Here is a 27588-nt window from a genome sequence, read left to right as displayed (position 1 = left end):
CAACTTCCTTGGTGGCTAGAATATAAACTCCTGCCTCCTTTGTTAAATAACTGGACCACCACCCAAGATGTGGGGCCTATACATCACCACAGTAAGCTCAACCACACGAGATGGACCTCACCCAGCAAGTGGATGTATCCAGTGGTTTGGATCTCCTCAAAGTAATCCTGAACCCAAGGTGACGTTGCATTCCCTACGACCCGTTTGATTTTGTCAAGGTAAGTTGCAGCCTAGTAAGAAGGAGCCGCTAAGAATGTAAAACTACACGACAGTTGGTCATGGGAGCACAACTGCTCATGAATTTCTGAAAAAGTTTTAAACACATTGAATGCTGGACCATTTATTACCAGGACGCTACAGTACAGGTCTAAACATATATAATAAATTCAACTCTTATCAATAAACTCATAAAGAAATGTATTAGAAAGTAATGGTTTTATTATCAATAGTAACCCTGTGTCAGAATGTAACAAAACTGTTAATTACTTTATTTACACCAGCAACATGACTAAAAGCTTCCATTTGAATGAGAGTCCTTGACGCATGGCACCTCACAGAGTGCAGGCTTAGAAGCACATGTGCCCTAAACATGACGTGTTTCTTTGCATTGTCCACACTTGTTACACACAACACATTAGGTAGCTGGTGACTGTTTGTGCTCATTGTGCGGCAGCATGTCCATGCACTGCTGTCCTAACAGTCACCTTGTGATGAAGAAATGCATTTAGGAAGGTGATCCAGACTACGGGTTCCATTTCATCCAGTTGATTGTCACTATCTTGATTGCTGTCGTTACTATCAAAATATTCATCTTGCAATAAATCTAGTTGTTTGAAAACATCAGCAGCTTTATACTTTTTTCACAATGACATAACTATGGACTGTGTATTTATTGCACTATTTTCTCCAAACTGTTGCCACAAAAAAACATTCTATGGCTATCCACTAGATGGCAACACTACAGTAGATAACTAAAATGCAGCAGCAAAACTCGCCAGCAAGCTGAATGCATCCATAGTGACTGTATTCTGAGATGTGGCTTTTCTTGTGGCACCTTTTGACAGGTTAAATGACATACGACTTAACAAGTATCTCGTGTTCAAATGTTAAGTAACGATTAAATAAGTAAATTTTAAAAATTGTATAAGATCCTTAAAAATGTGAGTGAGGTGCAGAGGGACGGTTAACATGGAATTGTTTTCAGCACTGAGGATCAAACAGTGTTTAGTGCATATGAACATTAAAAATAATCTTGTGACATTAATAGTCTTACTGCTTAAATTTGAGGAAAGTCTCCAGAATATACTGAATATGAGTTAAGCAAACAAATAGTTTATGTGAAACAAGAAACTTTCTAAAATGAATTCAAGTGGAGCCAGGAGTGATTTTTATTTAGTACTGAAAATAAATCAATTGGATTTCCATTTCAAGCCTTAATAACATCAGAACAGTAAACACTTAACCAAAGTTTATCTGTAGGCCATTAGCCATTAAATAACAATCATGTACAGTACAAGGACCATCAGGTTTTGTCAAGTGCAGCTAACTTGTTAAAAATAGAAAATGAAATGGTACTCTAAAGAATTAGCTAAGAACGCAACCTCAGTGTTAAGAATGTATTAAAAATAGGCAAAAGAGACCAGAACAGCCAGCCTAATTTAAATTTAAAAAAATAAACTTCGTTCTTCTACCCTAATGGTAGGAAGCTCAGGTAAAGGCACCCAACAGTACAGCTCTGTTATTTCAATTCTAAAGAAGTAGCAGACAGAGGAGACGGTGAAATGGAACAAGAAAAAGTTGTGGTTAGAGATTTCCTATCTAATGCCGCAGACAATCTCAACTAGAGATTAGTCAAGAAATGTACAATTTAGAAAATATAGGATTAACAGGTCCAATTTGTAAGCATTAACATTTACAGTAAAAATGAATATCTTCAGTCAATAGGGGAAGTGACAATGCATGGAGAAAGTCAGAAAATATTCATCACCTTGTCCAGAAGGTACCTACAATCCAACATGTGGAGACACGAGAACATTAAGCAGAAGTGACCGATTTGATGCCTTTTTCACAAGCTGTTTTAATTGTTCAACTTTTAACTTTAACATCCTGCAAGGATCATTTCCAGAATTATGGGGGGGAATATAGCCATATAACTCTTGTCATGCTACCTTCCAGTCAAAGTTTGACAGATTTCAAAAAGCTCACTTTAATATGCAAAACTTCAAATGACTTTGATCCTACTTTCTTCACAGAGTGCAAAAATGCATAAATCTCGTAAGTATATACGCATTTCTAAGGATTCATGGTCTGCTTCCTACTTCAAAGTATGCCCCATCAATCTCAGCACTTAAATACATTATGAAAGCTAACCACTTCAGTCGTGTATAGCTACTGTATCTTATTTGATTGTTCATGTCCATGGATGGACATGGGAACTTTACTTTGGCCAATATCAGGCCATTTTATTTAATGTCAGTTTTACAGTTATGGATCTCAGCAACTGTTTAGGATAGTGTATAATGTCCAGGTGAAAGAGGATAGCCAGCTGGCCTAGGTCAGTTACCTTCCACTATACATGACTGTGGACCCCCAGAGGTTTACCAGTAGCTTCAAATTTTGTTTTTCTCTCTCCCACTGTCAACTGGCCATGTCTCAATTCTTATGTTAATAGTTAATTCAGACTAGCATGGTTTTGCTTAAATTTACACTAATAGATTTGATTTCAGTTTACTTATAATGTATGTGTTTTAGTTACCATGTAAATGCTCTGCACCTACTCATTGGAAAGAGAGCTACACAAACAGCTGATTGAATTTAACTAATCAAAATACAGTGGAACCTCGGTTTGCGAGTAACTTGGTTTACGAGTGTTTTGCAAGACGAGCAAAAATTTTTAATAAATTTTGACTTGATAAACAAGCCAGGTCTTGCAGTACGAGTAGTATGTATACGCTTTGTCTGCTGAGCGTCATGTGATCACAACTGAGCTGATGGTTCTTCTCTCTCTCGCTGCGGGATTGTGGGCAATCATCTCCTATTCTCCGTCTGAGTCAGCGTGCCTCACTCATATAGTCAACATCTGTACGAGCGTATACTGTTTACTGCAGCATTAGCATTGTGACTGTGTGTGCACGCGTGCTCGTTTGTGTGTGTGTGTGCGTGCGTGCATGTGCTCGTGTGCGTGTACGTGTGTGTGTGTGTGTGTGCTCGCTCGCGTGCATGTGCTCGTGTGTGTGTGTGCTGTGATGTGCAAGTCCCCGTCTTGCACCCTAAAACACGAAGCTGAGTCTCGGTACTTCAGCAACACCAGCTTTATTCAGCTTGAAACAGCAACAGCGCGGTTATTTATTGTAGTGGGATCTGCCGCTCTCCTATACACAGACACAGCAGTCAGGCAGGGCCCTGCACATTTATAATGTTCCTTGTTCCTTATATCACCCATCGACGGCAGGTGCTTATAGCATGTCCGCGATCTTTTCGGATTCGCTTTTACGGCGAACTGCTACAGCGCTGGGAGACTGCGATTGCTTTGGGATGCTCTTCCGCGTGTCATCCCATTGGGTGCAATCCCACAAGAGTTTAGAAACTCACTCACACCAACCATGATTTTTTTCAAAGCTAAAGTGCAGGTTAATTTGTTTTATGTATTTTTACCTAATATATTGTATTAATCATTTTTATATGAATAGTTTTGGGTCGTGGAACAAATCATCTGAGTTTCCATTATTTCTTATGGGGAAATTCACTTTGATATACGAGTGCTTTGGACTATGAGCACGTTTCCGGAACGAATTATGCTCGCAAACTGAGGTTCCACTGTAGTCAGGCTCATCCACAGACCAAGACATCAGGCTACTTACAATACATCCATCCATCCATTTTCCAACCCGCTGAATCTGAACACAGGGTCACGGGGGTCTGCTGGAGCCAATCCCAGCCAACACAGGGCACAAGGCAGGGAACCAATCCTGGGCAGGGTGCCAACCCACCGCAGTTACAATATAATAAATGAATAAAAATCAGAGTGCACTGAACAGGTAGGCACTGACAGGAGATGTGAGTGCATATTTTAACAGGTGATGAAATATATCTATGGTCATGTTCCTTGAGTCTCTGACATAATTACTTTGACATAATTGGGTTTGTCTTTGAGAGCCTTAATTGGTAGTCTGGGCATCACAAGCAGGAAGGCTTTCTGTATTGATAATGAATAGAAAACTACTAACCAGGAATGCCATTTATAAAACTTTGCATGGAGTTGTGTTTAAAAGTATACATATGCAAAAAAAAAATTGTTGTATGCACATTTCTATGCATTTTACCCTTTATAAATCACAGCTATCTCATAATTGTGCGTATGTGAATGCACCTCAAACCCTGCCCAGTTGCCACCTTGAAACAACCATAAATATGCAGTCACAATGCCGCAAAACCTTCCTGACACATCAAGTTCTATACTGCACTTCGCAACTGACCACACAAGAGCACACGCAGCACTGTAACGCCTCTCCTCTGTGCCCTGGAAGCCAGCCTCTGAGTAGGCACCCACTATCACCTGACATGTGTAATGACATGATTGCTGTTACAATGAATACTACAAGACATAGAAAAACTGATGGTTCAGTCAGTCACCTTACGTAACAAGCTAGCAATCACACAGAGTATCATGACGTCCGCCAAAGCTAATTTACCCCAAAACAAACAAGTCATGGGTTGACTAAGGCTGCCGAGCCACAATGTTTGTCATTCTCAGCATCACAGTTGACTTTTGCATTAATGGAATATAACAGCTCACAGTTAACAAAAGCAGCTTTATTCTCACTGGGTGCTGTTGTTGCAATGAGTACAGTAAAGTGGTCCGATTATGTTAGGAAAACTGGACACTTCAGCAAATTGCCTTTGTATGTTGGCAAAAACATGTTATGTTTAATGTACAGAATGTACACCCACACCATATGAAAACAACGTAGTGCCTCATCAGTCGGTTAATGGCTTCCAGCACAGCAGGGCAGTGACAACAGGTAGCCTGTATAAACTAACAAAAAAACAAAAACGTTCTTCAGTGCACATGTGCAGTATTGGCGCTCTTAAAAGGCAATTTACATCACTTTTAAGGTTTAGTATGTTTGTCATGTAAACACACATTATAATAATAGCTGGTTATATGAATAATTACCTATGTGAGTCGCCACTTGGCTGCATTTCCCTACTTGATCAAGGATGTTATTTCCCAATTTCTTCAAAATGCTGCATATGGATTAGTTTAATAAGGATTAGAGTTTCCATTAATATCCATAAATTCTCCCATCAAGTTTTCTTTTATAAATCCTGACTTTTGTGTGGAACGTTGCATAAACACATTTCGGGCCTTTTTTTGTGTTATAAAGCTGACCCCAGCTCTGTATTAGATGACACAATAGCCAATTATTTTGCTACTGTAACAAGCAGGAAAGCAGTAAGAGGTTTACGTCTACATTTGAAGCCACCTGATTTATAAAATACATAGAAATAATCAACATATTGTGCAAGCTGTAATAAACCTTGGTAGAAATCAGCCTTACCTTGATTTTACTTTTCTGAATACATCCAAAACATATTGAGAAGGCTGAAATATTAAGAATTAAAAGTAAATAACATGTAACTGATTGATTAAGTGCAACACAGTCTTGCTAAACTGAACACTGTTGATTCTTAATAAACTGAGAGAAATTTAAGAGGCTGTCTGTTGAAGAAAGAGAAATCCGAATGACAATTCCTGCTTATTCACCAACAGAAGGTAGGCCACTATATTTTTAATTTTCTTATCAATACTTGGTTTAGTCTTTGTGATACTCTGATTATTACAATTAAATAGTCTGCTTCTTTGTTGAAAAGTTACATTTTCTATACTAAAAAAGAAATACTTACAGAAATATTTCCATAGGCAATAAGGATTGGATTCATCACAGGAGGAGGTAACTGTTTAAAATGGGGAGAGAAAAAAGAAGAAAAAAAACAAACATTTTTGTACGATTCTAGGAAAATAAAATACTTAAGAAATGTAACCATGAAATGATTATGGCTCACATTGATTTGTTGTACTATTCCGACGAATCTTTACACAACTCTTTACTGAGCACCTTTAATCCATATTTTGTATTATTTTTAATTGTTGTCTACTTAACGTATTTCTGTCGCAGCCAACATGGCCGCACTCTTTTCACTGTTAATCTTTATTTCAGTTTATTTGTACTGTTTTGCTCCGACTCCAAGGACTGTACTGTATAACTGCACAGTACGAAATCAGTCAATGAACTAATATACAAGATAATGGTTTAAAATATGACTCAAAATTTAAGGCTAGATGTATTTTGTTTTTTTGCATATTGTAGTATTTTCTGTGCCTAACAACTAAATACAAAGAATTTACCTTTGTGTAAAACTGCATACTTACACTGCAGCTTTTTGGAGGGTGGGGATCAATTATAATAAAATGTCACATCGTTCATGTTCTGCAGTAAACATGACAATGCTTGATGGACATGCAGTATTTTTAAAAATAGCTACAGCAAAACAGAGGTCATGCACATTTGAAGCAGTAGGTCATGTTTAAGCACAGATGACAGAACTTTAACAATCTGAAACATCAAATACTGACTTATAAGTCTTGCTTTTCTTCAAAGCAGCAGAAATTATGCAATCAGATTCACAAATGAAATGGACATCAACAGGCATTAAAGGCATTTATGGTACACAAATTATTCAAATTAATTATTGTAACCAATCATCACACTTGTAATATTAGAAAGAAATCCTTAGACATTATTAGTTTAACATGTTAGTTGTGCCAGTTGCAATTAAGGTTGTACATCAAACATTAACCAGAGGTAATAATGAAATGAAAATTCAGACTCATTTTTAGTTGATCTAATTTAAAAGGTGAAAAATGCGCTATTTTTTTAATAAATATCACAGAACATAATATTTCACCATTTAATAAACAGAATTTACTGAGAAATGTTGTCAATAGATATTTTAAAAGAGAAAAAATAGAAATGTCTTTCTATACTTAGATAAACAACACTCTAAAAGTTGGACTGATTTTACCAGTTTCTGGTAGTGAAAAGTCAAGCAAAAATGACTCCTTTTATTGGCTAACTAAAAAGATTACAATATGCAAGCTTCCGAGACAACTCCGGCCCCTTCACAGGCAAGATGTAATCTGGTAGAAAGTACTAAAGCTAATGTGGTGCTGACCTCTTTCTCTGCTGCTTTACTAGCTGCGTTGTGTTCTTCAAGTTTTCTGGTTTCTTCACGGTACAGCTCTATAGCTTCCATAATTCGTTCAGCCTGAAAAACACCACAAGTTAAATGAAAATACAACTCTCCTCTTCTTGTGGGCATTATAATCGGCACAATATTCGCATGTTACACACCAGTTCATTACAAACACTTTTAACTTAAATAACCTAATGAATACAGAAGTCTTATTAGGTGTTACATAATTTAGGAAATTACTCACTGCTTTGACGGTTTCGATAGTCTTTCTTCCTGCCAGCCCAACCTCCCCTTGGATTTCACCAGGTACCTTTCAGTGGACAGGAATTATAATAATTAGTATTACATCTTTAAAATCAAAAGATGGACAATGAGAAAATGAATGAGAAATGATTCTTACTACTGGTTCATCTTGCTTGGCCATGCTTTCCTCAAATTCTGCTTCTCTTTGCTAAAAAAAAAAAAGAGTAAGCAATTAAATACATTTATAAAAAAAATCAAAATTCAGATGATGTAAACTAAAGCAATGAGAAAAATAAACAATACAAAGCATAGGGATCTGCAGTATTTTACAATGCCAGTCAATGTGATTAACAAAATTGTCAGTATTGCTTAAAATTAATTATACATTTCTGATATGTGCATATTGTTCATAGCAAATAGCAGCTCCCCATTTGGTTTTGTAGCAGTGACATAAGCCTTTATGTGGGGTAAATTACACTTGTTTTTTCTCACACCACCCATTGCAACTTGCATTGTACAGCTATGGGCAGTGGCACATTGGCAAAATACAGCTTTTACTATTAAATTGCTATTCCAAAAAGGGCTCCCATAATATAACAAGTGATGGATTTTTCCCAGTGATGTCACAAAACGGTAATGACTGCTACACAATTAGTATATAGGAATGATACAATAATTAACGACCAATTGCTATGCACAAGTCTACTGAGGATTATTTACGTTTTACACCCAATCATAATCCAAATCTAGAAGAAGCCTGCCCGTAATATCCGACTAAGCCTGTACTCTGTATTACAGTGGTTTCATAAATATATACATTTCCAATTATAGTAATACAGGGCCCTTTTCCTACATTCCATGTGAGAAGAACCATTGCCAAGGTCTAATATGCCTGGATCCGTTTGAGTCAACCGTCAACCCATGTGACACTGTGACTTGCTCTGAAAAAACATGAAAAACAATCAAGAAATACTAAGGTGCGCACACTTTTTGATCCAGAGATTCTTGGCAGTAGCAATACCCAGTACCACCCAAAATGAAAGTAGGAACCAGATCCAAGGACTCAGAGTCTGTCAGAGTTTTGTAATGTGGAGAAAGGTCGCTTTTACTGGCAGACTAAAGGAACATACAAATGTATAATAAAGTGACCTTTATGTTGAACAATATCTTAAAATAGTTTTACACTTTAAGTAATGAAAACAGTAGTACTACACATGTACCTACAGTACAATCTGAGAATCGAAACCTCAAGTGATTTGCTGAAGCACACTTGGGGAGCAGTTGTAGACAATGTAACTTTGCAATTTCTAGTTGCAACTCTTTAGCAATGTAATCTTATTTTTTATTTCATTACTCCTTTACAAAAAAGAAATATTTCACTGGAAGGATCTTTACCATTTCTTTTTCTTCTTCTAATATAATCGGCTCTTTTGTTCTCTCCCAAAGTCTGAGTGACTTGTCATGTGAAGCGGACACAACATTATCCCCATTTGGACTCACAGCCAAGCACCACACTTCTTGATGGTGGCCCTAAAAATAAGTGAAAAGAAAATCACATTCTGAATAACAAATTAAACAAATGATCTGTAAAAAAATAAATAAAAACACAACTACCCATTAAATAAATAAGATGATCATTCAAAGAATTTACTAAAATTTCCTTGTTGACACATGCACCAGTGTGACCCACAAGCTTTCATCATCAACAGCATTTGTACTACACTCTGGTCTTAAGTAAAGAAATAGCAATCACAAGAGCTCATGTTCATGTCGATATTTTGACATTTATTACTAAAACATGAAAAACGTTTCTGTTTTAACAATGTGTTTACATAAGATTGTTGTAGACACAGAACACACATGAAATGCATGTGTTACAAACAACAATCTATTATTTCCCGTCTAAAACTCCAGCACTTCAGTCCAAGATAATCCAGGCTTGAGCTAGGAGAACTTCTTGCCCTTTCTGCGGTGGTGGGGGGGCTGCTTGCTGCTTGTGTTGGTCAACACATTTACAAGACAAAAGATGCTGACGGAGAGGTGCGAAGGGATTTAAGGTGGGCCGGATTTACGAGTTTTTTCGTTGGCTTTGGTAATTCTAGTGCTAATGGACTCAAATCAGTTCCTTGAGGACTACCCACTTTCACTTCAACCAGTTTCTTAATTAGAAGCCAGTTCTTGCTATTAATTAGAACCATTCTTTAACTCTGTGGCTTTTTAGAGCTCTCATTATCTAATATTATATGCATTTAAAACTGATGATTTTCAATTTTCCTGAATGCAAAACCTGAATGTTTTGTTATCCAGATCAGATCAATATTCCTCAGACCTTTACTGTTTTAATTTGCTAAAACAAATATTAAATATTGTATGATGGACACATACTGTATGTGCATGTTAGGTAGTCATCTGTTGGCTTACTTTGTGTTCCATTATTGTCTGGCTGCTGCTCAATGGAAAAAAAAATGTTCTGAAAAGCAAGTCAATTAAAATCTAGGCAACAAAGTATGTTCCATAATAATGAATACAGAATGTAATGTATGTTCCATTTGCAAAAGTATCCGCTACTAATGGACAAAAGTAGCTGAATTCGAAAGTCTTTCACCAATGTAGCCCACACCACAATCTGAATTTACTGTCCCTGGTTTAAATGGGAAAAAAAAGTTCTATTTTTCCCCAAAGTACCTTTTACATCTGCATATTCTATAGGCTACTGTTGATAGTAAAATTTGATTTGAAATGAAAAACACATCATTTTAAAATAGAATCATACTTAAACCATTTCTTTAAATGAAAACAAAGAGCCTTGTATGTCTCACCCTCCCCATATCACTAACACAATTCCAGCATATTCGTCTACCATTTGTGTCTGGTTTGCTTGTTTGTTTTTTTATATATAGTTATTTGAGTAAGAAGTTTTTCTTTTTCTCTAAAAAATGTTGGTAAACAGCAATGGCAAAGTCCAAATGCTGTTCTGAAAGCTCGGTTTCTACCACATTAAGTGCCAATATCATTCATTTCATTGACACCTGTGCTCACCCATTCCATTTTCTATGACATACTGGCCTGCACTGTCAGTATGTGCATCAACTAGAGAAATGAACTGATGCTCCACTCACTGGAAATCTTTTAGGCAATTTGATTGCCTTTTTGTGTACTTTGGGCGGAGTGGTGGCTCTGAGGCTAAGGATCTGCGCTGGTATTCCGAAAGTTGCCGGTTCGAATCCCCGTCACTGCCAAAAGAGATCCTGCTCTGCTGGGCCCTTGAGCAAGGCCCTTAACCTGTAATTGCTCCAGGGGCACTGTACAATGGCTGACCCTGCGCTCTGACCCCAAGGGGTATGTGAAAACTACCAAATTCCTAATATAAGAAATTGTATAAGGCGAAATAAAGAACAAAAAAAAAAAAATTCATGCTGTGTTTCATAACATTTGTTTGGCATTTGTGTGGGCTTTTGCTCATTTGTCATCAGATTTCCCTGGGGGCTTGGATTGATGGCACTAGGGCAATCACACATGCCCATGGTTGTGCACAGGGACCTCCAAGTTCTGGTATTTATCTTTATGTGCATTGCTTTGTCTTTCTTCTGCACTGTTGCTGCATTCTTGTAGCCACTCACCAGTGCTCCTCCCATCTTAAGTATCCCACTGTGCTACTCTGCTTCTTAGTCAGTTTCCTATTTCTCAATTAAGTACTTGCTTTACACTAGGCTGAAATACTCTTGGGATAAACTAGTGCACATTAAACAATTTGTCCAGAGGAAATGGTCAGACTGGAATATCCTGAAAGACACTGGTATTGTGCAGTGTCTGAAATATATAGGACATCACCAAGCTGTGACCAGGAAGTTCAACAGCAGCACTTTTGGACATCACTGTCCTATACTGGGTTTTGGGAATAAGGGTGTCAATGTGCCAAATTGGAGCTACATTGAAATAAACTCTGGATTTGGATCTGGGAACAATGAATTCTCAGCCTTAGCACAGTCTATCAATGGCTAATCACTGGCAATGTCAGAATTCATTACAGACTGCAAACTCAAAATATTATATTTAACAGAAACTGGAGAAAAACCAAATGAGTTTCTGTGTGTAATAGAGGTGACTCCTTCTGGTTGTGTTCGAGCTTGCAGCTCAAGATAAGGTGGAGGGAGGAGGGGTCTTGCTGTGATTGTGAGATCTGAGCTAAACATCAAAACAATCCCAATTGAATGTCCATTGTCCTTCAAGTGTCTGGCTCTACAACTCTGGTCGTATTTGACTTCTTATTCTCTGTCATCCTCCAGATTACAATGGGCCTTTTTTTTTATCTGATCTGATTGAATTACTCTCTCATTTAAGTTCTCTTTCCTAGACAGTTATTCTACTAAATGACTTTAATATGCACATTGATTATCTTTCATGTATGCTGAAAAAATGAATTGATTTGACAAATGAATGAATTGACAAATTAATTCCTAACCCTACTTGGTGCAGCATGTTGATTTTCCTGCCCACTCTGGTGGTCACATATTAGATATCATTGGTACATCTGGATTATCTGTTGGCAACACTCACAACACTAACTTGGGCTTCTCTGACTATAAAGCAGTGCTTTTCACTGTTCCAACACCTCTTCCTGCTCTTAGCTGTAAATGTCAAATATCTTTCAGAAACCTTAAAAATATCTGTCACTATATTCTTGTTGGATCCATTTCAGATCCTTTTCCGTCTTCCCCTATTCCATCTACATTCCATAGTCTTGTTAATCACTACAACTCAGCCCTTCATTCAGCACTAGATAGCATAGCTCCTTTGAAACATAAGGAGTTTTCCATAAAGTTTTTAGCTTAATGGTATAATTCAAAATTACGGTCTATGAAAGCAGCTGGCGCATACCTTGAGAGAATGTCATGTAAGGCCGGGGTTATACTTCACGCGACACGACGCATGCTGCATGCTCCTGCTACGCAAGTGTTGTACTGTTTATACTTGCGCGCATACTTTACGTAAATCTGGAGGAATCTACCAGGTGGCGGTGCGAGATATTATCAAGGTGAGAACATCCATTAAATTCCGATGACACTTTACCGTAATATCTCTGAAAAGGATGTTTAATGATTAAATCCATCAGTCCAGGGATTTGTCCATTTCAGCTAGCATTGGTCACAAGGCAGAAACAATCCCTGGACGAGACACATATACACTGGAGTCATTTTAGTGTAACCAAATCTGCATATCTTTGGAAGGAAACCCAGCAGGAAAACATGTAAACTCCAGACAGGGAATATCAGCGAAGTGACTCCCTGCAAGACAGCAGCGCTAACGCTCCGCCACCGTGTCACCCCCATGTGTGTAATTATTAACAGTATTCATTATTTAAATGAAATTACCCATTTATCTGTAAAATGTAATATACATACTTTAATGCATTTCATCATGAAAGTGATATCAAGTATAAATTTAAGGATTCTAACTGTGCAGAGAGTTGAAATATCATACATTTAATGTGCGCAGTGTGGCGATCTATTGCTGGCAATCCGCTGCTGTCAGGACCAGAGGAAGCCCTAGAAAAAATGACGGCACAGAAGACGGTATGTGAGACTTTTAAAATGTATCATGTCATTACAATCGAGAATATGCGACGCTTGAATATAAAAGCACCACGAATACATCTGTATGTCGGCATTTAGCCTAACCACATCGAACCATACATCAAACATCGAAGCGCGCACATCAATCTCGTAGGATCCGCAAAGCGGCTTTCTGTCACATGTAGATAGTAAACCGAGACTCTGACGTCACATTCCAAGTTTTAGCACACTGCGCCCCCCGACTTTTTGCTGGTACTGCAACTCGCACACGCGTCATGTTAATTTCTGAGGACCTGCTCAGAGGACGCATCAAATGAACGCTGGGAACGTGTGGCAGCCATGATGCGGGTGCGTACACATTCTGAGCGTGAAGTATAAACGAGCCCTAAGACTATCCTCAATGTGCACACACAGGCTTTCTCCAACCATCAAAGAGCTTACAGAGATAAAACTAACTGCAGCCAAGGATACACACTATGGCACAAGAAATAATAGATAGTGGCCATGATAACCGAGGGTTTATACTCTGTGGTTAATAAACTACTTCAACCTGCATCTGGTTCAATCACCTCTTACACTGAAGACTATAAAACACTCCTTTTTCTTTTTATTTGATAAAATTAAAAACCTAAATAATTCAACTAATATAAAATCAACCCTCACTTTATATTTTTTCTGTCTTTCATCTCCATCCAGCTCCAAATTCTCACCAGTTTCATTTACACTTTTTAATGACCTGGGGCCTCATGTATAACGCCGTGCATAGGATTCACACTGAAACACGGCATATTGAGAAAACTGGAAATGTGCGTATGCACAAAAAATCCAGACGCATAAAAATTTCAACTCACTTCCTCTTTATAAATCCCAAAGAACATGAAATTTAACACACGTGCATATGCATACAGCCCCATCCTGTCTCCTCCAAGAATTTTGCATATTTGAATATGCAAATAAATATAAATAGCCCCTTCCGTTCGATGTTTTGTTAACGTTCGATGTTTTGTTAAAAGACAATGGCAACAGCACATGGAAAAAAGAAGAATTTCAGCGAATACAAAATAGCAAGGAAAAAATGTACTATTTGTTGGCTTAAAGCAGTGGTATAAGCAACAGAGCAAAGTTGATCAAGTGATACAGAGTGGTGGAGACTAAAAAGTTCAAGTTCAGAAAGTTGTACAGTCCCCAAAAAGGAAGTGAAAAGGCGAGCCACAGCCCACCATCTGTTTATTCTGTTTCATACAATTTTACAAACACTAACAACTGTGCCAAGGACACGAATCCACACGGTGATGATGCTGCTGTGCCCAGCACATCTTTGGGTGCTGGTTGTTCACACACCTCTGCCTCGGAAACCACTGGGCGACCACCTGGCAGTGTGCTAAAGCAGGGGTCCCCAACCACCGGTCCGCGACCCACTACCGGGCCGCAGCCGTCTGACAGCTGGGCCGCGAGAGAACTGCCGGCAACGGAGACTCACTCAGACTTTTCAGAACGCTTGGCGGGCGGGGCTTTGCAGCGGTGCAGAGAAAGGAGAGAGACCGAGGTGAGAGAGTATTACAACAAAGTATTGTTACGGTCCCGATAGTTTCCCAATATGACACGAGTCTATAGAAATCGCATTATTACGAAGTACATTCAGCGGATGCTTTCATTACAACGAAGTGACCTTGAAATGCCTGAATGAATCATCCACAGAGCAGTTAGATCTGTGGTCACAGCTCAGATGTGCACGTTTGCACAACGATCCCCAAACAGAAACATTGTAAAAAAAAAAAATTATTTTTTCGAACTTTCCTCGTACTGTTTTTTTTTTTGCTGTTTTTGTTTTCTGTGGTTTTCAGTGATACCTTTTGCTTAGTGCTTGTCAACATTTGAAAAACATCCATTGGAATTTAACTCATTGTCACCCTCCTATAGAAACGGCAGACACGAAAAAAACGATAACAGTGTTAATGTTTGTGATGTGCAATCTGTTGGAATGGCAAATGCAAAGCATATGTCTTTGTTATATGCAAAAAGAAGAAAAATCTCGGGTTGCAAACGTATGCGAACTGCTTAATAATAATAAATGTTATGTAAATTGTGTATAAAACTGTCCAAGACGACCGGTCCGTGGAAAAATTTGCATCTAATAAAGTGGTCCTTGCTGTCAAAAAGGTTGGGGACCACTGTGCTAAAGCACACTGTTCTGGAGTCACAAAATGCAATAGTGGATGCTGCAAGAGACTTGGCCAATGAACTAAGGAATATAAGGGCTGTACTATGTGATATTGACCACAAATTAAATGAACTGGTTTAAAAATAAATGCTGCATCTGATTACCTGTTTTTACATTCTGCAAATTACATTCAAACAAAGTTGTAGCAGTGCCTGATTTTGCTGATCCTTTGGTGGGTCAGGATCAGGTTCATCATATTGCATCTCTTCAGATACGGGCAAGCCACGATTGTGTGCCACATTATGCAGCACGCTACATGCTTGCACAATGTGACACACTTTCTGTGGACCATGGAGAAGCACATTAATAGAATGGAAATGCCTTCTATTTACATAAGCAAATTCATTCTCTGAAGGCACCTTTATAGCATAGCATCTGCGCCGAGCAGCACAACGGATAGATTCTCTGCTCTTTAAATGTCTCTTTGAGGCAACTCAGTATCCTTAAATGGACAGCTTGCCTTTTGCTGCACTAGTTGTAAAAAAAATGCATGCGACACTGCAAAGTTGCAAATTTTATATGCGCTCCTGCTATAGATGAAGTAATGCCAGCTCATTCTTTTGGTGATTCATCACTGGCTGATGTAACTTGTCCATCGCCATTGCAATAGCAATGTGTGTGCAGTTGACTGCTCCAATTACATTTGGAAAACCGGACATTGCTGCGAATTGCGCTTTGATGTTTCCCAGTTCAACCACAGTATAAGGAGATCTTACATATCTGGATGACAAGCAGATAATACCATCCTAAACAGATGGCTTTGTATGACTCCTTGATGATTGTGAAATGCCCGATCGGTCAGCAAGTTCACGTTAAAAAGCTCCTGTGGCTAAAAACCCAACAGTGGACAGAACTTGCAGAGGAGCAGGTAGAGCACAATTCCTCAAAGTCTGCCTTTGTAAAGCCGGTGCAAGTTCAGCACACAGCTCCAAGAGGATAGCTTTTGGAAATTGAAATCGACATCATCATCTATAAAAATACGCACTCTCTTCTAATTCTTCCATTTGCAATGTCTTCTAATTCTTCCATTTGCAATGTCTTCTAACAATACAAAAGCAGCTATGAAAGTTGGAATAGTTTGGCCATTATGTGCACCATTATACTGTTACAGAATGATTACAATCAACTGAATTAAATTTGTAAACAATATGCAATTAACTTTAGTGTATTTAATAAATCCCGCATCACGAACGCAAATATGAAAAAGAAGGGAAACGACACAGAACCAGTAGCACTGCTTTGATTCTGGGTGCTGCCCGTCTGCAAAACTGAGCAGAAACTTGCACAAACACGGTGTAAGGCTGCTGTGAAAATGTCCGTGGCTTTATAACAAAATTTGATTTTATATATCTCGAAGTGTGTGTGGAAATGTGCGTACGCAACATTTTTGTTTGTACGTACCGTTTATACATGAGGCCCCTAGTCAGTAAGATGAAGCCTACTACTTGTGTAGTGGACCCCATCCCCACCACACTTCTCAAATCCTGCCCTAATGTTATAATCCCAACTGTTATGACAATAATAAATGCATCTCTTGACACAGGCTCTGTGCCAGCTTCTTTGAAAGCTGCATCTGTAACCCCACCATTAAAAAAGTCTGATCTTGATGTTGACAATCTGAACAATTTTTGGCCCATCTTTTATTTACATTGTCTAAAATTTTTGAGTATATTGTACACTATGTCCTCCACCCTCTGCTGTTCTGTATCTACATGCTTCCCCTTGGCCATATTATTAGTAGCTTTGAACTGGGTTATCATTTCTATGTAGATGATATTCAGATCTATTTTAATGTTATAAATGAAAGTTCTTCAAAGCTTTCTTAGCTCACAACTTGCCTCAGTGAAATTAAAACCTGGATGAAATATAACAAGAAACTGCAACAAAACCAAGGTCATGTTAATTAGCACTAAAGCTCAGCTTAAGAACTTTTCAAGCGTCCTTGGTGATGATGTCATCAGACCTTGGAAACTTGGTGTCACTTTTGATTCCTACCTTTCTTATACTACCCACATTCATCACATTAAGAAACTTTCTTAATTCCATTTCCATAACATATCCCATATTCGCTCATTCCTCTTCTTTTCCAACACTGAGAAAATTGTTCATGCGTTTATCACATCCTGCATCGACTACTATAACTCCTAACTGGCAGGTGCCCCTTTCTAATCAGTTATCACAGCTTCAGCTGGTTCAGAATTCTGCTGCAAGAGTCCTTACACAGACCCGCAACAGTCAGCACGTCAAACTAATACTGCTTCAACTTCACCGGTTCTCAGTGTCTTAATAGGATTGTGTATAAAATTCTATTAATAACCTGTAAAGCTTTACATGGCCTCGAACTGGACTACATCAATAACCTCATTCACCACCATGTTCCTGTCTGCCCACTAAGGTCTACTGATTCTGGTAATTGTCTGTGCCCCAAACTAACCAGTGCTCTATTGTTGACATAGCCTTCAGCTTTATAGCACCAAGACTTTGTAACAATCTCCCTAAATTAATTAGATCAGCCGACTCAATTAATTCATAGTACTATTTTGTATTTAATTCTGGTTTACTGATTCTTATTCTATTTCAATGCTTTATATATCGTGCATTTATCTTTATTTGGTGTTTTATGCAGACATTATTTGTATCCAATGGTTTATATGCCCTGTTGTTCATTCTGAATTTCTGTGATACACTATGAGCCTGGGAAATGCACTCTATATAAATAAAATGTATTAGGATTATTATTATATGCTAACCCATTCAATGTCCAATTATATTAGGTGTAGAAAGTTACCAGTTCACTTTTACCAGGATCTTTGACTTGCCTTTGCATGCCTGCATCCCAACAGTCCAACAGTAAATTCAGGGAAATGCTAGTATGTGTTAAAAGGGCTACAAGAATACAATTGCTATCTTATCACAATGTAAGCTTACCTCCAGCACCTGAACTTGCTCAAAATTATCAGCATCCCATTGTTTAATTTTCCCATCCTTTCCTGCAGTAAAGAACAGATGAGTTTTCGGTACAAACTGCAGGAACATGACACTGAAAAGTGAGAACAAACCAACAGGTAAAGATTGCAAGATGAAGTGTTTCCAAAAAGTCAGTAATATGAACATCCAATTCTATTGGGTTTTCATGCCACAATTTAGAAATCTGCCTGTTATGAATCCATTGTGTAATAATACTGCATAAACCAGTTTGTCCTGTTTAATATATTTCTCAGCATAAGTAAGCAATACATTATATAAGCCAACCACTAGCAATAGTAGTATTACTCCACATACCTCAGGCTCTTTCCATAGTCCAAAGATATTAGGTCAGTTGGATTCTTTAAGGGTACAGTTCTAACTAATTTTGCTTAGAAAGAACTTAAGTATACATTTTTGTGTCACCTATATCCAGACTCACCACGCAGCATGGTCACCATACACAATACAAATAAGAATACATGGGACAAGATATAAAGTAAACCAAAGTTAAAATAAAACAACATCAATGTTGAAGGAATATTAAATAACAATTTAAATAAATTGACTTTAAAAACACCACATTAAGGGATGTCAACAAGTAATAAAAAAAAAATAGTATAAACATTTTAGAGAATGATTCAAAGATGATAGACTGGACTGAATTCTAAGACAGGCTGAAATGAAGGTTTAAAAAAAGGTAGGTTTTTAGTCTTGATTTAAAAATACCAACTGAGTGTTCTTCTTTAACACATAACATAAGGCCATTCCAAAGATAAGGTGCACATTAGGCAAATGGACTGTGACCAGCTGATTTTTGTTTTTTGAAACTGAGGGAATGATCAAAAGACTATTATTAACAGGGTGTAGAGGATGTAAAGGAGTGTATGGAGTTATTAGCTCAGCTAAGTAAAGGTGGTGGAAAGTCTAAGCAAGGTCTTATACATTAAAAGAAGAACTTTAAAAATCATCTTTAGCTTGTACTGGTGTAACCAATGAAGGGAAGCTATAATGTGCGTTATGGGATCACATTTTTTTTGTTTTTGTTAGGATTTTAAATGCAACATTCTGAACAAGATGAAGACTTCTAGTAGCACAACAGGGAAGACTGGAGAAAATGGCATTACAGTAATCAAGATTGGAAAGAAGTAAATGCATGTATTACAATGTTTTCAGCATCCCACAAAGATGGAATAGATCATATTTTTACAATACTACTAAGACGAAAAAGTACTGTTCTGTTAATAGTCTTAATATGAGACTGGAATGTGAAACGAGTATCGGGATATGTAAAATATACATATACAAAAATTGTTAACATTCATCCATTGTTAATGGAAACATTCAGATACATTTTTCACTTTGCTATTCAAAGAACCACAGGAACAAGAAGTATGCAAATGCCACACAAAATACACACAGTATGGCAGTATGAGAGCCAAACAATATGTGGCAATATAAATTCTTGTTATGATACAAAGGTGGTCACTGAATAAAACTTTAAAATGGTTTTACACTTAAAAGACATATAAAAATTAAAATGGTAATTGGATTATTGTATGGATATTATCTAAAAGGCTAAACATTTTGTTGCAACAGATTTATCTAGCTAAAACGCCAATTAACTTAGACTAGCATTAAAATATGCACAGATGAGATTTGATTTTTGCATAGTTATGTTTTGTTAAGATTATCTTACCTGTCGTCATGAGCAAAAAGTGATCTATGACAGTTTCCAAAATCTAGACCCCATATTTTTACATTCCTATCTGCAGACCCTGTGGCTATCAATGTGCTGTCCTGAAAATAAAACGGTAGGAACAATTATCATCCTGTTTTAGGTTCAGGTTGCTTTGTACAATTCAAATGGTTCCATTTTCATATGCATCTCCTTCATTAGAAGACAGCACAGAACAAAAATCTGGACCAATATTGCTAAATACATTTTCTTATGTTAATTACATGTCACCAAGCAATGCCCTTATTCTTATCAACTATTAATGCACACTAGCTAAAATGTATAAAGTCTGTGACTTAAAGAGATATACTGTAGCTGGAAATCTGCAAACCTTCTTTTAACTCCATCTCTCATTATTCAATTATCTTCCTAGTGTATGCATATAATAACTTGCTCATTAAAACTAAATATTTAAAAACATTTTTTTTTTTTACAAGGTTTACTTGTTTACTATGGGTTAATTTCTTTTGATTTTCAATAAGAATGTGTTTCCTGCAGTGGTATGTTACTTACATGACAAATGTCCATGCAGAGAACTGGAAGCTTATGTCCATAAAGAGAGAGAAAAAACTGTAAAACAAAAGAATACCAAAGATATATAAATGCATGTATAAGTTTTTTTTTTTACCACGTATACTACTATTATCAGAGATTAAAAAGTTAAGCCATTGTCACATTTCACAACCTCTAGGTGGAGGGTATGTCAAACCTGATGACTGTTGCTGCTGATCTTGTCATTTTATTATGTCAATTTATACCAGTGTTTCTGAACCTCTGGACACTGCTTACAAGTCACCATCTTTGCATCATAAGCAATTTATATAAAAAAAAAAAAAAAAAAAACCCACAATAACAGAGTTTCACTGAAGGGGTCAATTATAGACATTTGGAATAAGCTAGCGTGGTAGACAGTTAAGACTTTAGGGACTTTCAAAATTATTCCTGATGTTTTTTTTATAAGAATTAAATGGGACAGGACTGGTGAGCTTTGCTGGGCTGCATGGCCTGTTCTCATCTAGATTGTTCTAATGTTCTAACTGTGGTGTGCAACATTTTTTCCCCAAATCTAATCAAGCTTGTTTCACCAGTGGGCCCATGCTCCACAAATACCCGTGCTTGTTAATTTTACAATTTTAGTTCCCTTTTAAAATAATGCTTTTTCACCAAGAGGGACAAACACCCCATGATCAACCTCAACCATGTTGATCTTTGATTTCTGAATATGGGAAATCCCAGTGGGCTTGGCAATGAACACTAGTAGGTAAAACTGGGTTGCAAGGCCTTAAAGACTGAGAACCACTACCCAACTGTATTACAAATTTCCTGTACAGTTTCACACTTTCAAAACGTTGCATGCTTCTTCTGATAGCTAATATTGTGATTCCTTAAAATCTATTTTAAAACAGAGAAACATTCTATGTGACATCAAGTACAAAATACTTCGCCGTTTCAATTTTACCTTGAAAGTGGTTAACAGCAACTTATATATTTTGTATATTTATCTCTTTTTCACCTTTGACAGCCAATACTGACAGCAAACAGATCCCCAACACAAATTAATAAAACACCAGCAAACTGGATGTGTGGCAGCAGAAGGTTAATCGTGGTCACATGCTATTTGCACAGGCACGCAGTGTGTGCATGTAAACTTCCACATCAGCAAATTGTTTCTGCTTTATAAAGTCTTCTCAGCTGCTTGAGCACAAATGAAAGAGAACCAGCACATCAGCATTTTACTCCTCCTGATGCTTTAAGCCATAACAGGTTAAGTTAAATGATCTTCCTAACCATAAAAATATAAAATGAAAGCAAGTAAAACAAAAGGTTATCTAGATATAAATGAAGTACCCTGTGGCATGTAAGCCATTATGCACAGGGTAAATAAACATTTACTCAGTATTAACCCTACACAAAACAAACCTCACAACTTCATTACCTGAGGTTTATAGTAATTCATTATTTCCCTGAATGTCCCAAATGACAGCAACAGTCCCAATTTCAGGCTGTCGAGAATATTAAAATATTGTGGTTTTAACAGGTTACCCATCTAATAAAGTTTTTCAGTGCCAAAAACATTAATTCACCAAAACAAGTATTGCCACAGTACATTTAGAACAGCACACATGAAACTATAACCCTACTTGATTAACAACTTGTGTTAATTCTTAACAGCATCGTGAGGAGGAGGCACATAAAAACAGAGTGTGCCACCATTTTATTTATTTACACTGTCTAGAATCATATATGTGTTTGTGAGAGTGTTTTTTTTTCCTGTGCTCTGATGATGACATAAAGTAAGTATTAAACAAATGAAGACAGTCTTGGGACTTAGAATACTTGGTCACCCTATAATTTACCATCAAAGTGACACATTTACCTGGTTATCCTAGTGGACAGTTGCAATACTAAAGTTTGCTTTTCACTTATGTTATCCCTAACATCTATCATAACTGAAAAGTTTGGCAAGACCCATTTCACGATGCAATGTTACCAGACATGCTACAAATGCATTAGTAAATAAATCACTTATTCAAAATTGTTCCCTACATCATTATCAACACACATTTCTTTCTTTATGAAGGCTGGTTGCTTTTAGAAAGAACACACTGGGATGTGAGAAGGTCTTGCTTTCAGCTACTTTCATGGATTAGTACAAAGACAGAAAAGTGATTAGTAAATAATAAAATAACCTTTACAGCTCACAGAATAGAGAAAAGCTTAATTTCAATTAAGCCTATGTCACATTAGAGGACTTCATTTACATAATCTCTGCCAGTCAGAGGCAGATGGCAACACGCTGCTGCAAATCAGATTGTCTAATGAGACTTGCCCTACGACTGAGACCAACTAGTCTGAACAGGCTAGGATAAAAATCACATAAGTTTGATTTTCTCGTTAGACAGAGAGGCAGGCTGCGTTTGAAGGAGAGATGACAACCAACTGGACTAATGAACGCTCATCTGGAAGTACAATACATAGAATATAGTGACGAGGAATAAAGAACACTTTTTGAAACTCAAACATAAGAGAAGTTCAGCTGTCTAATGCCTCATATTTTACATACAATAACTAAATGGAATAAGAATTAAAGGGGCAGAGATTGCTGCTGAACTCCCTGTACCCGCTAACCCTTTGTAAAGCACTGCTCTGTCGTGATGTTGCCTGTCACAAAAAAGAAGACTAAGCACTACTTCACTGAAAGATTGCCGCTCCGTTGGTAAATGTGACATGGGCTACGATTTTCAGTCTTATAATTTGACTTGGGGCAGCGATGAGATCAGCAACTGTGATCGGCAAATATGATGTGCCCCATAACATAAAGTCACGTAATGTGACATTGGCTTTACTCAATGTTTAAGACTATATATGTGCACATCTCTTCAAACTGCTTTAAATATAATGTACCACTAAATTATGTTGCATTGAACAAGCGGCTTGAAAATGTCACTCTTTGAGAGAATAGTTGGAAAGGAGGGGAGAATGACATGAAAAGAAAAATCAAAGGCTTCTCAACTTTCATTACTTTTCTTACCTTGAGTGTATCTGTGTAAAAGATTTTTACTGTGCAGTCCAACAGTGAGACAGCCAGTAGTTTCTGATCAGGGCTGTAGCGAACGCATAAGACATCCTCATCCAACTTCAGTGTTCTTGTATGATTCAAAGTAAGCCGTTTGCTGAAGAAAAAAAAATTATCAGATATACAAACAGCTGAATTTTGGTTCTAGGTTTTGTAAACTGCTTTTCTTCCCCAACATTAACACTGATTACTTAGAAATGGGCATCATTAAAGTTAACTAGGATGTTGACATTCTACTTTTACAATACTATTTCAGTAAAATAAAATAACCAAGAGTTTGTTTTTTTATGCAAAAACAAACTACAAAATAAAGTGTTTTGCACATGATGAATGTAATGTCAGCAATGTAAGTGTGCAGAAATTCTTAAAAGTTCACAAGACTCCTACCAGTTTTGACCTGAAGTTTCATCAGTTACAAGATCCAATTCCCAAAACTTCAGCATCTTGTCTGCACCACCAGTTACAATCCCTCGCTGATATTTAGGAGAAATGACAAAAAATCAACACTGTTAAACTAGAAATAGAAGCTCAACACTTTTTTACTGAAAGGGGGAAAAACTAAACTAACTTAACAATTCAATTTTTGAAAATAAATTATCATGCACAAATAAATAACTACTTTTACTAATGATTAAGAAAGATATTTATTTTGATATTCTATTAAAAATACATTTTGAAAGTTTTATTTTTCATTGTTAATAAAACAGCAGGGTTTATTCCTAAGATATTATAAAGAAAATATTAAATACCTGATCTGGAGACAAAGTAATTGACCACAGTGCACCATTATGAGCATCAATATTTTCTAACATTCTTCCCGAAGCCAAATCAAAAATCTGCAACTTGCCAGTCTGTCATGGGAAAAACATACACAATAATAGCATAACTCTGATTAAGGTTTGCTCAAATAAAAAAAGTGAAAAACCATCATAGGTTTGTCTCCTAGGAGCTAAATTCATGAAGGCCGTAGTATAAAAACAGAACAGGGCCAAAGCAAGACACAGAATCACCCTCTTTGAAAATATTCACATTTTGTTGCTTTACAGCCTAAACTGAAAGCACACTCAAAAATATTTTTTCAGCTTTATTTACTTAATGCAATCTATAATATCCAAGTCAAATATATAATAGCAACAGTTAGAGGTGTTTTTTCATTTTAGGCTTTTAAGCAACAAAATGTGAATATTTTCAAGGGAGTGATTCTTGTCTATACCCACTATATTTATATATATTTATATATATATATATATATATATATATATATATATATATATATATATATATTTATATATATATATATATATATATATATATATAATGTGTGTGTGTGTGTATGAGAAATTAATTTATACAGTGTTGCATAAATATGAAAAAGTAATTTCCAGTAATAACTTTTTTCACTTTATGCATTATATCTTTCTTATGGTAACATTTTAATAAAAGTCTAAAATGTTTATATATCAAATTAAAACAATTATGGCTACAATAATGAAATTGACTGCACTACTGTTAATGGAAGCAACCAAAGACTTTAGATCATTAGACCACAACAACAAAATAAAAAAAAAAAACAAACATGTTTTAATGTAGTCTATTAACTCATACAATTACACTCTATTACTGATGTTCTTTTTGAATGAATTACTGTTACGAAAATATTTAACAAACCCATATCTGAGAAGTGAATGTATCTGAATGTTATGCCAGGAATGTATTTTCTAACTTGTTATATATTTATTTCTGTTACTGTATACTTAAATTTCAGTGAACAATATAAAGAGTACACTGCACATATAATATAGTAATTTATCTACAGTAAGTTTCCATTTACATGGAGCTAATAATAATAATTAATCTAATCACGGTGATGGCCTTGGTCGGCTCCATACTCCCTGGCTTCTTTTGGGAGACCCTTGGAACCTGGAACCATCAATAGTCGTAAACCGAGGTGAGCCGAGAAAATGAAACACATATAGTCTAGTCTGCAAGGGTTTGGTATAAAAGTGGTGAGTGTCTTTTTAATAAAAAAAGCAAACAGTGTCCAATGGTGCAGTGCATAAAAGTGACCTTCTTTAAGACTAGAATCCCTTAAACTTAAGATTTTTTTCGTTGTCCCTGACCTCCTTAAATTTTCCTGACATGCGCCAAGAAGCTCATAGCTCCTTATCACTGCACTAAGAGCCTGCTTTTGTTTTGCAAATGTGTGGATTACCAGAATGCAGCCTGCTACATTATCCCCATTCAGTCAGATGAAGGCATCGACCTGCTGCAATCCTCACAGTTCCAAGTCTGTGCTGAAGTGTTTATCTGTGATGCATTTATAAGGAATTCTATAGGTAATGAAATATCGTAATTTAAAATACATACATTTCATGTGTTTTCCATGTGTACAACTATCTGTGTAAATACTGAATGACACAGGAAATGTGAGGCAAGAAATACTGAACACATGGCTAAAAAAAGAAAATGTTTTTATATGTTATGTTATGTTAAGGATGTGTGAAGCCCAAATATCCAAGACATACTTTCACAAAAGGTATAACAAAACAAATATGTTTTTATTCAAGAATAAAAGCGAAGAAGGAGAAATTGCTCAATTAACATGTTGCTGAAGCCCAACTATCAGTCAGTACAAATTAAAAGATGTTTGCATGTTTCATTTTCAACCAGTTGTCACAGTGGTAACGCTGCTCCATCACAGATCTGCACAGATTGCACAGTGGATAAGCTACCTAACTTAAGCAATGGTGAGGTAATACATTCAAATCCTGTGTCTTCTCTGTATTTAGTGCTTTGAGTAATGAGCTGCCTATTATTATTATTATTACTACCATATAACAAAAACATAAATTTGATGCGAGTCTGTAACATCCATTGTAAATTTATGGTACTTGTAAAAGATACATGGGCGGCACGGTGGCGCAGTGGGTAGCGCTGCTGCCTCGCAGTTGGGAGATCTGGGGACCTGGGTTCGATTCCCGGGTCCTCCCTGCGTGGAGTTTGCATGTTCTCCCCGTGTCTGCGTGGGTTTCCTCCGGGTGCTCCGGTTTCCTCCCACATTCCAAAGACATGCTGGTTAGGTGGACTGGCGATTCTAAATTGGCCCTAGTGTGTGCTTGGTGTGTGGGTGTGTTTGTGTGTGTCCTGCGGTGGGTTGGCACCCTGCCCGGGATTGTTTCCTGCCTTGTGCCCTGTGTTGGCTGGGATTGGCTCCAGCAGACCCCCGTGACCCTGTGTTCGGATTCAGGGGGTTGGAAAATGGATGGATGGATGTAAAAGATACATTACATTAAAATCGACATGTCATTTGAAAGATTTTATTTCAGTTTTTTTTTTTATTTTCAGTTTTATTCTTGAATAAGCCTGTTGAGTCAGTTATAGACTCAAATCAAATGTATGTTTATTATATAATAATAACAATAATAGCAGCTCACTACTCAAAATGGTAAATGCGAGGAGGACCCAGGATTAAACCCTCAACCTCTAGATTATAAAACAGCAGTCCTTACTTCTGCACCACATTTGCAAAACAAAGACACTGATGAAGAGGTGTGAAGCAATTTAAGGTGGCCCGGCATTACAAATATTTTCATAGGCTTCAGGGATTTTAATGTTATCCATTAAAACAAAGGGGCCATGTTAGTGCAGGGCGGTATACCAGTTCATACCGAAAACTGTTTTTTATTTTTGTTATGATATGGATTGTTCTTATACCGCAACACCGGTTTAAATTGCCTAAACGACGTTCGAAACATGGCGCAGCGGGAAACTTTTTCACTACTACACCGCTAATCACAGATGTGTTGCGCGGGGGCTCTTTTACACTGGTACACCACTAAATAGGTAGTATAGGTATTGCGCAGTGAAAATGGACAGAGAACATTCTGAAACTGAAGCTGTAGCGGACGATAAAGTTGAACATGATGATACAGAAGAACTTTTGCCGAAAAAAAGGAGTCACGTCTGTTGCCTGGAGATACTTTGGATTTAAAAGGTCGGATGTGGACCATTATGT

The 27588-nt window shown here is 37.0% G+C and overlaps 1 protein-coding gene across 1 annotated transcript in view; it reads right to left on the bottom strand.

Annotated features, from left to right (window-relative positions):
• Positions 1 to 27588, bottom strand: part of wdr3 (WD repeat domain 3) — an 80874-nt gene that overhangs the window by 3936 nt on the left and 49350 nt on the right. Inside the window, 12 exon segments of the mRNA XM_028800751.2 lie at positions 5562 to 5605; positions 5908 to 5958; positions 7237 to 7329; positions 7502 to 7567; positions 7658 to 7708; positions 8896 to 9030; positions 18223 to 18334; positions 19958 to 20058; positions 20510 to 20566; positions 23529 to 23670; positions 23961 to 24046; positions 24323 to 24424. Coding sequence (XP_028656584.1) covers positions 5562 to 5605; positions 5908 to 5958; positions 7237 to 7329; positions 7502 to 7567; positions 7658 to 7708; positions 8896 to 9030; positions 18223 to 18334; positions 19958 to 20058; positions 20510 to 20566; positions 23529 to 23670; positions 23961 to 24046; positions 24323 to 24424 — 1040 coding nt within the window.

The sequence above is a fragment of the Erpetoichthys calabaricus genome, chromosome 4 (genome assembly GCF_900747795.2).
Source record: "Erpetoichthys calabaricus chromosome 4, fErpCal1.3, whole genome shotgun sequence".
Lineage (NCBI taxonomy): Eukaryota > Metazoa > Chordata > Cladistia > Polypteriformes > Polypteridae > Erpetoichthys > Erpetoichthys calabaricus.
Note: the sequence above shows the minus strand (reverse complement) of the source record. Positions and strands in the feature narration are given on the sequence as shown.